The sequence below is a fragment of the Salvelinus alpinus genome, chromosome 29 (assembly GCF_045679555.1).
Source record: "Salvelinus alpinus chromosome 29, SLU_Salpinus.1, whole genome shotgun sequence".
In the NCBI taxonomy this organism is placed as follows: Eukaryota; Metazoa; Chordata; class Actinopteri; order Salmoniformes; family Salmonidae; genus Salvelinus; species Salvelinus alpinus.
The window spans coordinates 21,984,908-21,997,529 of NC_092114.1; the positions used below are offsets into that span (position 1 = coordinate 21,984,908).

Here is a 12,622-nt window from a genome sequence, read left to right on the forward strand (position 1 = left end):
TTTAGTCATGGCAACACAATTTGTTTAATGTGGAATGCATTGTTCAGCGCATTGCGCAAGTGGGCCAAAGGCAAGTATTTATTCAAGACAAATATGCTGCAGACCAGCAAGAATTCCTCCACGGACTTACGCCGGTCCACAGACCAGGGTTTGAGAAAGGCTGGAATAGGCTATGGATAATTTTTCTGAGACTACACTAGGAACACTTGATATTGTGAGTCCAGCAGAGAATCAGGGATGAGGGGCATCATCGGGCACACATGAGATACTATAATACTGTAAGCAACTAATTCTCAAACACTTAGCAGTATGACATTTAATTGATTACAAATTACATGACCCTCTCCTGGACTAAATTACAAATTGCATAACCCTCCCCCATGTTCCTCCGGGTAACTATTGTGTAAATGTTTTACCTCTCCCTTAGTTTGCAGTTACTTTCACTTCCTCTCGAGTAGCCGGGATTAGCCCAGAAGGCTAATATTTCACAACTATTCTTTCAAAATCAAATCAAATCAAATGTATTTATATAGCCCTTCGTACATCAGCTGATATCTCAAAGTGCTGTACAGAAACCCAGCCTAAAACCCCAAACAGCAAGCAATGCAGGTGTAGAAGCACGGTGGCTAGGAAGAACTCCCTAGAAAGGCCAAAACCTAGGAAGAAACCTAGAGAGGAACCAGGCTATGAGGGGTGGCCAGTCCTCTTCTGGCTGTGCCGGGTAGAGATTATAACAGAACATGGCCAAGATGTTCAAATGTTCATAAATGAACAGCATGGTCAAATAATAATAATCACAGTAGTTGTCGAGGGTGCAGCACCTCAGGAGTAAATGTCAGTTGGCTTTTCATAGCCGATCATTAAGAGTATCTCTACCGCTCCTGCGGTCTCTAGAGAGTTGAAAACAGCAGGTCTGGGACAGGTAGCACGTCCGGTGAACAGGTCAGGGTTCCATAGCCGCAGGCAGAACAGTTGAAACTGGAGCAGCAGCACGGCCAGGTGGACTGGGGACAGCAAGGAGTCATCATGTCAGGTCGTCCTGAGGCATGGTCCTAGGGCTCAGGTCCTCCGAGAGAGAGAAAGAAAGAGAGAATTAGAGAGAGCATACTTAAATTCACACAGGACACCGGATAAGACAGAAGTACTCCAGATATAACAAACTGACCCTAGCCCCCCGACACATAAACTAATACAGCATAAACACTGGAGGCTGAGACAGGAGGGGTCAGGAGACACTGTGGCCCCATCCGATGATACCCCCGGACAGGGCCCAACAGGAAGGATATAACCCCACCCACTTTGCCAAGGCACAGCCCCCACACCACTAGAGGGATATCTTTCAAAACAACATTTATTGTAAGACACATATTGATGTATTCAGTCAATGGTGCCACCTGTCAATGATTGATTGTTTGGTGCCACACCCTTGTTTTCGTTCTAAGTGAAAACACTACACAAGAAGTAGGGCAGCATAGGGTCGCCCACGACCTGCGGATTCTGGCTTTAAACAGAACATTTGTAGACTTCCTCAATCTGGACAAAGTTCCTCATGGTTACACCCAGATTCCCTAAAACAGACTGTGGTTTGCAACACAATACTAAATAGACTTATACAGCAGTCACTTTCACCAAACTAACTATGAAAACCATAGATGGCTATGCTGTATTGAGAAATGCTGCAATTTGCATGACAATAACTTTACAGTACAGTTAAGGACTCAGGTCACACAGAGGAATGAATCGTACTACAGATAACCGTGATAACAGTAATGCTGTAGCTTACATCATTTCTCACTTTTTCCTTCCCTATATTCCACATTTCTCTGAATATGATTCATCGTTTTTGAAATAACTCCTAGACTTATTAAACAACTATTGTGATGAACACAGTTGAGGGGAGTGAAGAATGTGTCATAGGAATGATTGGTATCAAAGGTTAAAGGAGGCCTATTTAAGTCCTTCATGTAGTTTGAGCTATTGTTAATATCTAAATTATTGGCTCCCCTTAAATCTGAACTCAGCCCCTGAATGAACTCCAAGAGGTTAGGAGTCACCATAAAAGCAGAACCTGGTATCCTAGGTGATCTCTAGGTGACATCCCTGAGGTCATGTAAATTCAGCCATCGGTGGTTTCAAATGATAGAGATATGTAATATATGGCTCACTGAACCAAGTGGTCTTGATTTCCTTGATTAATGTTTTGACCAGGGGCCCAGGACACTTGGAGAACGAACAGATAAGCAAAAGTATTTATGCCTGCCTGCCTGCCTTTGAGGGGGTTGGCAGATTGCTACAAACCTATCAGAGGAGCGTGTCTGTCTCCCCGTATGCATATTTCTGTCTATTGTTTGTCTATTAAACCTTTAAATATAGAACTCGTTGTGGTTCTTCATTTTCCACACCTTGACCAAATTCACGATTCCCGAGACTATAAGGTCTAGTGATCATTGTATTGACAGACTGACATAATGAAAATCAAAGGGTCTATAAAGCCAACTGGTGCTATTGGACATGGTAATATACTGTTGACAACTTCTGGATTCGTCACTGACCTAAGCTTCTGTTTAGTGCATTGTTGGCATAAATGGGGAAATGAGATAAAGTTACTTATTTGCTATAAAAAGTGGGAGGATCAAATCTAGTGTATGAAGAGCAGTTTATCGGTCAAGGAGTCATGCAGTCACCCCATTGTGTAATCTCATCACAGGAAGTGTTTGGATCACTAAACTGAGATCAATATCAAGGCTAAGGTAAGTGAGATTTAAAAAAGAGAAAATAATTTCATATTAAACTATGCAATTAGAAATCACAAACTATAAGAATTAGTAAACAACAAATGTATTCAATTATTTGAATCTTAGTCAAGTAATTCAGAAGTCATGTAAATTTAGATGCATTTGAAATTGAAAGTAAACTAAGACACCATGTTAGTGCTGTGGCAGCGTGTTCGGAAATTCACTCTGGATTCTGGAGTGCCAGAGTGCGTTCAAAGTGTGCTCTGGGCTATCAAAAATTCAGAGCGTTGTCAGATTGGCCGTTTGTAGGCTAAATTCAGAGCATTTCGCTCTGGCACTCTCAAACCACCCTCATGTTTTTCATCTTAATTTTGCTCATCTAAGGGTGCGTTACAAACGAATAATCTGACAGAACTGGCACTCCAGAGTGAATTTACAAACGTACCCTAAGATAAAGACAAAGAGTTGGAAATTCCACAAGGTATAATGATCCAGTAAACTTCAAAAAATAAACATCATACTCAACCTACTACAAAACTCTTCTAAATCGTAACCACTTGTTTAATCCCTATCCTTTAGATGTGGAGCATAGCTGCATTGGTGTTAGTGCTGACAGGGTCTGCCTCTTGCTACATCACGTGCCCTGGTGGGAAGGTCTGCTCTGATCATTCAACCTGTTGTTTGACTAAAGGAGGATACGCCTGCTGTCCAGTTCCCAATGTGAGTAACCAGGGTTCACATTAGGGCAATTTGTAGCCTGGTCCCAGATCTGTTTTGTCATGTCAACAGCCATAGCAATTGGCAGCACAAACATCTGGAACCAGGCTAGGGAATTTGATCACACTAGTAAATGGGATTCTCAGCAGCACTAAGGTTGTAAATACTGGAGAAAAAAAACAGCATACTGGTACTGTTGTTTCCTTTTCTTTTGGATTACAAAAACAATATTTCAGTTGAAAGACCATGAGAAAAGACCTTGGGTTTAGAAAGCTGTATGAGCAAAGACCTTGGGTTTAGAAAGCTGTATGAGCAAAGACCATGGGTTGAGAAAGCTGTATGAGCAAAGACCATGGGTTTAGAAAGCTGTATGAGCAAAGACCATGGGTTTAGAAAGCTGTATGAGCAAAGACCTTGGGTTTAGAAAGCTGTATGAGCAAAGACCTTGGGTTTAGAAAGCTGTATGAGCGAAGACCTTGGGTTTAGAAAGCTGTATGAGCAAAGACCTTGGGTTTAGAAAGCTGTATGAGCAAAGACCTTGGGTTTAGAAAGCTGTATGAGCAAAGACCTTGGGTTTAGAAAGCTGTATGAGCAAAGACCTTGGGTTTAGAAAGCTGTATGAGCAAAGACCCAATAAAGGTATTTTGACTGCATATCACCTTTTTTTCATGATGTTTTCCAGGCGGTGTGTTGCTCTGACATGGCCCACTGTTGCCCGTCAGGCTTCAACTGCAATGCCATCACCCAGAAGTGTGAGAAAGGTGACCATCCATGGAGCAGTGTGCCCATGCTGAACAAGGTGGCTGCAGAGGAACCAAGCTCTCCTGTCTCTGCTCCGCTCGAATCTGACAGCAGCCCTGTCCAGAGCAATGCAGTGGAGAGCTCCATGGTCGGCAAGGTGCAATGTGACAACTATTATGCTTGTCCCGATGGCACCACCTGCTGCCACCACCCTACAGGCCTGTGGTTCTGCTGTCCGTACTCTCCTGTGAGTTGACTAGTTTTTCTCTGCTTGTAGTATGTTGGCTTGAAGGGCTCTTGTCAGTTTGTAATAGTGTTATAGAGTAGCTGGCAGTATTAGGAAATTAGTGACACTTTTGTTGTTGTTGTATTATGTTTTTATTACAGCTAAAAAACAAAACATACTACACAATAAGTTATTCATATTTTTCTAAACTGGATATTTTCTCAGAAATATTAAAAACAAGAATTTGAGAGCTGTGGTATGAAAAATGGGTATGCATGAAACAATATACGTTATACTTAATTCCAAAATGGTTATTGTCAATATACAGTGAGCTATAAAGGATCGGGACAGTGACATTTGTTGTTGTTGTTTTGGCTCTGTACTCCAGCACTTTGGATTTTAAATGATACAATGACCAAGAGGTTAAGGTGCAGACTGTCAGCTTTAATTTGAGGGTATTGTCATCTATATTGGTTCAACCGTTTAGAAATTACAGCAGTTTTTGTACATAGTCCCCCCATTTCAGGGAACCAAAAATATTTGGTAAAATTTCACTTATATGTGTATTGAAGTAGTCAAAAGTGTAGTATTTGGTCCCATAATCCTAGCACACAATGATTACATCAAGCGTGTGACTCTACAAACTTGTTGTTTCAGATTATCTATTGTGTAATTTTGGAGTCACTTTTATTGTAAATAAGATTATAATATATTTCTAAACATGTCTACATTAATGTGGATGCTACCATGATTATGGATAGTCCTGAATAAATCGTGAATAGTGATGAGTTAGAAAGTTAGACGCACAAATATCATACCCCCAGAGCCAAAACAACAACAACAAATGTCACTGTCCCAATAGTTTTGTAGCTCACTGTATCAACTTGTATACGTCTGTTTTTCCACAGGGTAGGTGCTGTCTAGATGGGTACCACTGCTGTCCCTATGGCTATGACTGTGACCCCACATACACTAAGTGTGTGAGGTATGGCAACCTGAGGTACCCTTTTGCTCCGAGGCAGGCCCCTTCAATGATCGAAGCCATCAAGGTCTCCAAACTGGAAAACAAGGTCCACGATCAGGTAGGTACCTATGCGTCAAACTCACAGGCAACCAATGTTTGTGTAGGCAGTGGACATTGTTCTCTTTCTGTGTTTGTTATTGTGCCACTCAACTCAGTCTAAGAGAAAATCACTTTTGAAACCCACCTTATGGGCATTAAAAATAATAATGAATAGAGAATGATTTCCTGCACACTGGTATGCTATTACATTTTACCCTCTGAGAGTAGTTAGTAATGTATTCACATTACTCCCCACGCAACCAGATACTCAGATGTGCGAGTTCTTTTTCCATGTTGAACCCCTGAGTAGAACATGGATGGTGTGGTTGTCTTCATTCCCTCGTCTTTTAGCAGGTCTCATGGACAGCTCTAGTTCAGGCCGCTGACAGCACGCCACAGGCTGGAGTCACTCACTGTGACACTAAATTCTATTGTCCTTCTGCATCCAGCTGCTGCAAGGGACCTAATGGCAAATGGGGATGTTGCCCATTCCCACAGGTAAATATACTGAAAGTGTTGAGTGTACTGTAGAGGGGATTTAATACAACTGACATTAAATACCACTGAGCTATCATTTGATAAAGTAGTATATCAATGTTATGTAGGTAGAGCATGTTTAATAATGTAATGCACATTTTATCTGTAGTGCACGTACAGAGCAGTGTGAAATGTTTTAATCAAATCAAATGTTATTTGTCACATGCGCTGAATACAACAGGTTTAGACCTCACAGTGAAATGCTTAAATACAAGCCCCTAACCAACAATGCAGTTTTAAGAAAAATACCCCCAAAAAAGTAAGAAATAAAAGTAAGAAATAATTAAAGAGCAGCAGTAAAATAACAATAGCGAGGTTTAATATATGCAGTTGAAGTCGGAAGTTTACATACACCTAGGTTGGAGTCATTTTTCAACCACTCCACACATTTCTTGTTAACAAACTATAGTTTTGGCAAGTCGGTTAGGACATCTACTTTGTGCATGACACAAGTCATTTTTCCAACAAATGTTTACAGACAGATTATTTCACTTATAATTCACTGTATCACAATTCCAGTGGGTCAGAAGTTTACATACACTAAGTTGACTGTGCCTTTAAACAGCTTGGGAAATTCCAGAAAATGATGTAATGGCTTTAGAAGCTTCTGATAGGCTAATTGACATAATTTGAGTCAATTGGAGGTGTACTTGTGGATGTATTTCAAGGCCTACCTTCAAACTCAGTGCCTCTTGCTTGACATCATGGAAAAATCAAAAGAAATCAGCCATGACCTCAGAAAGAAAATTGTAGGCCTCCACAAGTCTGGTCCATCCTTGGGAGCAATTTCCAAACGCCTGAAGGTACCATGGTCATCTGTACAAACAATAGTACGCAAGTATTAACACCATGGGACCACGCAGCTGTCATACCGCTCAGGAAGGAGACGTGTTCTGTCTCCTAGAGATTAACGTACTTTGGTGCGGAAAAGGCAAATCAATCCCAGAACAACAGCAAAGGACCTTGTGAAGATGCTGGAGGAAACGGGTACAAAAGTATCTATATCCACAGTAAAACAAGTCCTATATCGACATAACCTGAAAGGCCGCTCAGCAAGGAAGAAGCCACTGCTCCAAAACCGCCATAAAAAGCCAGACTACGGTTTGCAACTGCACATGGGGACAAAGATCGTACTTTTTGGAGAAACGTCCTCTGGTCTGGTGAAACAAAAATAGAACTGTTTGGCCATAATGACCATCATTATGTTTGGAGGAAAAAGGGGGAGGCTTGCAAGCCGAAGAACACCATCCCAACCGTGAAGTACGGGGGTGGCAGCGTCATGTTGTGGGGGTGCTTTGCTGCAGGAGGGACTGGTGCACTTCACAAAATAGATGGCATCATGAGGATGGAAAATTATGTGGATGTATTGAAGCAACATCTCAAGATATCAATCAGGAAGTTAAAGCAAATGGGTCTTCCAAATGGACAATGACCCCAAGCATACTTCCAAAGTTGTGGCAAAATGGCTTAAGGACAACAAAGTCAAGGTATTGGAGTGGCCATCACAAAGCCCTGACCTCAATCCTATAGAAAATTTGTGGGCAGAACTGAAAAAGCGTGTACGAGCAAGGAGGCCTACAAACCTGACTCAGTTACACCAGCTCTGTCAGAAGGAATGGGCCAAAATTCACCCAACTTATTGTGGGAAGCGTGTGGAAGGCTACCAAAAACGTTTAACCCAAGTTAAACAATTTAAAGGCAATGCTACCAAATACTAATTGAGTGTTTGTAAACTTCTGACCCACTGGGAATGTGATGAAAGAAATATAAGCTGAAATAAGTAATTCTCTCTACTATTATTCTGACATTTCACATTCTTAAAATAAAGTGGTGATCCTAACTGACCTAAAACAGGGAATTTTTCCTAGGATTAAATGTCAGGAATTGTGAAAAACTGAGTTTAAATGTATTTGGCTAAGGTGTATGTAAACTTCCGACTTCAACTGTACAGGAGGCACCGGTTAGTTGAGGTAATTGAGGTAATATGTACATGTAGGTAGAGTTATCACATTAAGATCATGTGCAATATTATGCATATTTTATATTACTATCATGTTCTGAGGCCTATTTTTTTTAATTTTTAGGCGAAGTGTTGTGCGGATGGCCTGCATTGCTGTGAATATGGATACACCTGTGACCCAAACTCATACAAGTGCAGGAAATGGTACTCTCAGATTCCTTCAGGTCTGAAGGATGATGCTAATCAGGATTGACACAATTTCAAATGATTTATGATCTTGTCCCTATCCTGACATTGGATTGTACCCTTTTTGTGATTGCATTTTAATTTAACCTTGCACTGATGAATACAAGAATGTTGAATCATGTCACCCAATCATTAAAATGTTTCCTTGTTGAGTATTTAGTGTATCATTCCTTATAGGCTATCAATCTCCACTGGCTAAATTGTATCAGAGTCATATATTTATGTACAGTATGGGTGTGTTCGTAAATTAATTCTGGAGCGCATGGGTGTGCTCAGAGTGCGCTCTGGGCGATCTAAACTCAGAGCGCTGTCAGATTGTCAGTTACTACATTCAGAGCGCACACTAGACGCTTTGGCCAAGGAGTAGGGTTGATCCTAGCATTCTGACCTCACAACTGCAGTCAAGCTAACTGGCTAACGTTGGCTAGCTAACGTACTTCCAGACACAAATGAGAGAACACCTAAGTGTGACCATTTTACTCAGCCTGTCGGAGCTGGTTAGGCTTTTTTCATGTTATCCAGGGCGTTGGTGACTGTAACTGTACTGCTGGCATCAATTTCGTTACGCCAACGTTTACTGACACCGGCCTTATTCAACCGGTGTTGAGCGTTCGTAAAGTCATCAGTTATTCTGCGCTCACGCACACTCAGACAAGAGTGCTCTGAAATCGGAGAAGATAGCCAGAGTGATTTTACGAACGCAACCTATGTATCATTCATGCTCTTCACTCTCTGAGCCATTGCATGTATTATACGTGAAGCTCTGTGCACGTGGATTGGAGTTACTATGGTAACAACAAGTAGCTAACATTAGTGTTTATGTATCCACGGCTAGCTACTAGCCAACAATCCTGCCTCCTATCTACAATGGCTGAAATGTCTGCTATGACTAGAAAATGTATTCAGAATCTCGCTGAAACTCTTTCTAAACACGTCAAACACTGTAAGTTTGAGTTTTGATAGCTAACGTTAGTTGTCAGAGTCTACGTTGCGTCCTGAGATAGCTATGTTACAGTAACGTTTCGCAGAACTTCTAAAAATAAAAGCTAGCTAGCCAACTAACGGTTACCTAGTTTCTACTTCTCTGCATTTATCTAGCTACAGTAGCTATATATCTAATAACAAAACGTGCAAACAAAAGAAAAGTTAATAGCTAGCTATTGTTGTCTAGCTCCTCCAACCAAAACTCACCTTCCATTGAACGTGTTGGCACCACTGTTTACGTGACAGATGGGGGCGCTATAATCTTGCTTTGTTGAGATCATGTCAAAGTATGTCCTGTGTTGATGCAAATTAATAAAAGCATATATCAGTCTATGTAAATTGAAATGATGCATATGGAAGCAGTACTAACTAAACAGAAACGGAGTGTCTGATCCGACTATTCAATGGACTCCTGGGGGATCAGAGTGACAGGAAGGTAGGGAATGACCTGGACAGTGGGAAATTCAGGAATATTCTGCACAACACCTTTGGAATGACTGATGATATGATCATGGATAGAGGTAGGTGTGTCTCTTTTGTCACATAAAACAGAATGTAAGCATCAAATAAAGTATGATACTGATGTGGTAAGGTATCACAAAAAAAATTGTATTATATTCCAGTCTTTTGCGCATTTGACAAGGACAACGACAGCTACGTCAGTGTGAAAGAGTGGATCGAGGGACTATCAGTCTTTCTCCATGGGACATTGGATGAAAAAATAAAGTTTAAGAAAGCTATAAAGTGTATCATGTAGGCTTTTTGACTGTTATCTACGATATTACTACCCATGTATTGACTCTGCCCCCCATTTGGTTTTCACAGCTTTGATGTGTATGACTTGGGTACATTTCCCGGGAATAGATGTTCCACATGCTGAAGAACAGCCTGATCAGACAGCCCACAGAGGAGGACCCAGACGAGGGCATCAAAGACCTGGTGGTAATCACGCTCAAGAAGATGGTAATGGCAAAATGTTTATCTTCATTTTCATCAGGTTAAACCAGGCTGAATGCTGTGCTACCTATTGTTTTACCTGCCAGGCTACCTTCATTGTACCCTGTGTTTACAATCACTGTTTAACTTGGCCACAATTGACCAATTCATGTTTCAGATTAAATATACTGTCTGAACATAAAATATCAATGAGTTGTTTCCTTCCTCAGGATCATGACAGCAGACTGTCCTATGCAGACTTTGAAAAGGCAGTGAGAGATGAGAATCTATTGCTTGAGGCTTTTGGAACCTGCCTTCACGATGCCAAGGTGACCCTTGAAGTTAAGACTGTAAAAACAGTGTAATGACTTGTCTGTCTGGATTGGACAATATAATATTTTGCCATTGTCTGACATGTTCTTTCCTTTTGTGTTACAGAGCATATTGGCATTTGAGCAGCATGCATTCCAGGATCCACTTGAGCGTTAAGGACATCACTAAGTTATTCATAACACCATTTTTTATTTTTTATAAACAAAAATCTGCTCATACACTGATGGGAAATGTATAAATAAAACATGTTGAGAAAATATGATGTTCCGTTTGAATGGTGTAAATGTAAGAACTTGCTAATGTCCACCTCATTCCCTATGAGAAGCAGTCTTTCAGGACAGGTCTGTTAGATTCTCCTCCGAGGCTTTGCTGACTTTGTCTTCTTCTCTGTTGGCTTGACTTCAGGAACTGATGCAACCTGAGAACAAGGAAAGAAATTAATTTACTGTAGTGTTGTATCACTCTTCAATTGTATGAAATTGTGAGTGAACAATTTTAAGAAGCAAAATTACCACGAATATACCTTTTTCAATGTATTTCTGATCATGTTGGCTGTTATGTTCAATGACTCGTCCGCCATATCCATCTTAGGCCGGTCTGGTAGTTTTGGTCCAATGAGGATTTCATTTTTGTCCACAAAGCCAAAAAGTGAGTCTTTATTAGTTTCTACTATTTTCCGTTTTCTGTTCTCCAAATGTGTGGTCCTCGGTACGAATCTTGGGGGTGCTGCAGGGGGTGGATTCTTACTCAGTCTTTTCACTATTCCTCTGTCTCCCCCAGAAGAGGAGGGAACGCTGCTTATGTTGGGTGCCAGCTGCTGTTTAGTATTTATGGCATTATGCAATGACCCCATTTTGTCCTCTGTTGGAATAGTCCTGCATTGGTTTGCCTGATAACTATACAACCGATCATAAGATGGGGCATGTCTGTAAGGAAGAAACTCCTGTGGGGGTAAAGGCAATAAAGGAAATCCTAAATAATGGCCTTGGCTGGTACTCGAAGTCTCTCCCTTATTGCTGGTATCACTGGATCTCTGATCATCACCTGAGGAAGTCCTGGCTGTGGTAGCAACTGCATCTGAAGACATGGGCTTTTTGCGCTCTTCATCCCCGTGGTCCTGTTCCTTTGCTTCTCAACCCGAAAAAAAAGAATCATATGTCAACTACATCATAATAATCATTCTTACATTGGGAATGACATACCAGAGATAGTTCTGATAATATTCTACTAGCACAACATCTGTACTTTTATTTTGAGTTGTCCTGTTCACATATCGTCTCCTGTCTTGCAGCTTTAGTCTGGTGTCCTCCACCGTCTCATACTCTGGGGCATAGCACACATGTAGTAAACCTCCAAAGAAACTCTTCTCATCCATGTGCCGTTTGGCCGCCCTGAAACACAATTACTTTAAAGTATAACTGGCTGAGACAGGTGGTCTACCAGCTGGTGTACAACTAGGCTAGATAAAACTAGGGCCTGAAGTTTTTCCTGACCAGGTTACATGATGGTCAGGGAAAACACCTGTCCCTGTCTATCTCATCCTAACCTATAAAACCTGTCCTAACCTTGCACTGGTGAGTTTCTGGAACTTGATGAGGTAGACCTCTGTGAATTGCTCTGCAGGGTACTCATCCAGCACCCTGTACTCCTCCACAACCCCGTACAGCGCAGAGAGCTCGATCAGTTCTGTCATCACCCCGATGGCTGGGACTCCTTGCAACATCAGGTAACGAGACTCCAAGTTGATGGTGTACACCTACAGGGGCAATATAGCACGGGTTAGAAATACAATAAATTGTATCTATCTATCAATCAACCAACCAAATACATTCGATTTCTAGCTAGCTAGTTCGCTAGCTCACTTGGTCAAGTATTGAGCATGGATACAGAATTTCGCTGAAGGAAACGATATTCCTACCTTAACTGCTTTAAGTCTCCTCCCTTCTCTATACTTCGGTCGTGAGGGGCAAATCTTTTGCTGCTCATGATGTTTATAAACCTCAGGAGTGCTCCAACATGAGCTGTTGGTAAATCCTGCCATGTTTGCGAATTACAACAAAACCAAACCGGAAGTAGTTTCCCAGACGACAATAATCGGACCTGAGCTCATCGATGTCTCTGTGAAAATCAAAAAAGCAGATCAG

The 12,622-nt window shown here is 41.3% G+C and overlaps 3 protein-coding genes and 1 long non-coding RNA gene across 8 annotated transcripts; 2 read left to right on the forward strand and 2 right to left on the reverse strand.

Annotated features, from left to right (window-relative positions):
* Nucleotides 1-3,375, reverse strand: LOC139559310 (uncharacterized). The gene is made up of 2 exons (XR_011671735.1): nt 3,266-3,375; nt 1-1,066 (listed from the first exon to the last, which is right to left on the reverse strand). It is a non-coding gene; the product is annotated as an uncharacterized lncRNA (long non-coding RNA).
* On the forward strand, nt 2,619-8,380 carry LOC139559307 (progranulin-like). 4 transcript variants are annotated; one of them, XM_071375184.1, is made up of 6 exons: nt 2,619-2,750; nt 3,315-3,455; nt 4,135-4,440; nt 5,328-5,501; nt 5,834-5,980; nt 8,104-8,380. In XM_071375184.1, exons 2-6 carry the CDS (start codon nt 3,315-3,317, stop codon nt 8,230-8,232), a joined length of 897 nt encoding a protein of 298 aa, XP_071231285.1. In that variant the 5' UTR covers nt 2,619-2,750; the 3' UTR covers nt 8,233-8,380. The 4 variants fall into 4 exon arrangements, with proteins under 4 accessions (XP_071231285.1, XP_071231287.1, XP_071231286.1 ...); XM_071375186.1 differs by having other exon boundaries at nt 5,837-5,980; XM_071375185.1 differs by lacking the exon at nt 2,619-2,750 and adding an exon at nt 3,125-3,216.
* A 1,243-nt stretch (nt 8,381-9,623) lies between these two features.
* On the forward strand, nt 9,624-10,734 carry LOC139559308 (calaxin-like). Of its 2 annotated transcripts, XM_071375188.1 has the most exons (4): nt 9,624-9,730; nt 10,035-10,172; nt 10,376-10,474; nt 10,584-10,734. In XM_071375188.1, the coding sequence occupies exons 2-4, from the start codon at nt 10,074-10,076 to the stop codon at nt 10,632-10,634; spliced, it is 249 nt and encodes an 82-aa protein (XP_071231289.1). In that variant the 5' UTR covers nt 9,624-9,730; nt 10,035-10,073; the 3' UTR covers nt 10,635-10,734. The 2 variants fall into 2 exon arrangements, with proteins under 2 accessions (XP_071231289.1, XP_071231290.1); XM_071375189.1 differs by lacking the exon at nt 9,624-9,730 and having other exon boundaries at nt 9,938-10,172.
* LOC139559306 (RNA-binding protein 48-like) lies at nt 10,651-12,595 on the reverse strand. The gene is made up of 5 exons (XM_071375183.1): nt 12,397-12,595; nt 12,044-12,234; nt 11,724-11,869; nt 11,002-11,606; nt 10,651-10,896 (listed from the first exon to the last, which is right to left on the reverse strand). The coding sequence occupies exons 1-5, from the start codon at nt 12,517-12,519 to the stop codon at nt 10,825-10,827; spliced, it is 1,137 nt and encodes a 378-aa protein (XP_071231284.1). The 5' UTR covers nt 12,520-12,595; the 3' UTR covers nt 10,651-10,824.
* Between the last annotated feature and the right edge of the window lie 27 nt (nt 12,596-12,622).

Coding starts and splice junctions, on each gene's coding strand:
- LOC139559308 (XM_071375188.1), top strand. CDS start 10,074: ATGTTCCACATGCTGAAGAACAGCCTGATCAGACAGCCCACAGAGGAG. Junction 10,173..10,375: donor TAATCACGCTCAAGAAGATG/GTAATGGCAAAA, acceptor TTCCTTCCTCAG/GATCATGACAGCAGACTGTC. Junction 10,475..10,583: donor CCTGCCTTCACGATGCCAAG/GTGACCCTTGAA, acceptor TTTGTGTTACAG/AGCATATTGGCATTTGAGCA.
- LOC139559306 (XM_071375183.1), bottom strand. CDS start 12,519: ATGGCAGGATTTACCAACAGCTCATGTTGGAGCACTCCTGAGGTTTAT. Junction 12,235..12,396: donor GGAGACTTAAAGCAGTTAAG/GTAGGAATATCG, acceptor TTGCCCCTGTAG/GTGTACACCATCAACTTGGA. Junction 11,870..12,043: donor CAGAAACTCACCAGTGCAAG/GTTAGGACAGGT, acceptor ATTGTGTTTCAG/GGCGGCCAAACGGCACATGG.
- LOC139559307 (XM_071375184.1), top strand. CDS start 3,315: ATGTGGAGCATAGCTGCATTGGTGTTAGTGCTGACAGGGTCTGCCTCT. Junction 3,456..4,134: donor CCTGCTGTCCAGTTCCCAAT/GTGAGTAACCAG, acceptor GATGTTTTCCAG/GCGGTGTGTTGCTCTGACAT. Junction 5,502..5,833: donor AAAACAAGGTCCACGATCAG/GTAGGTACCTAT, acceptor CTCGTCTTTTAG/CAGGTCTCATGGACAGCTCT.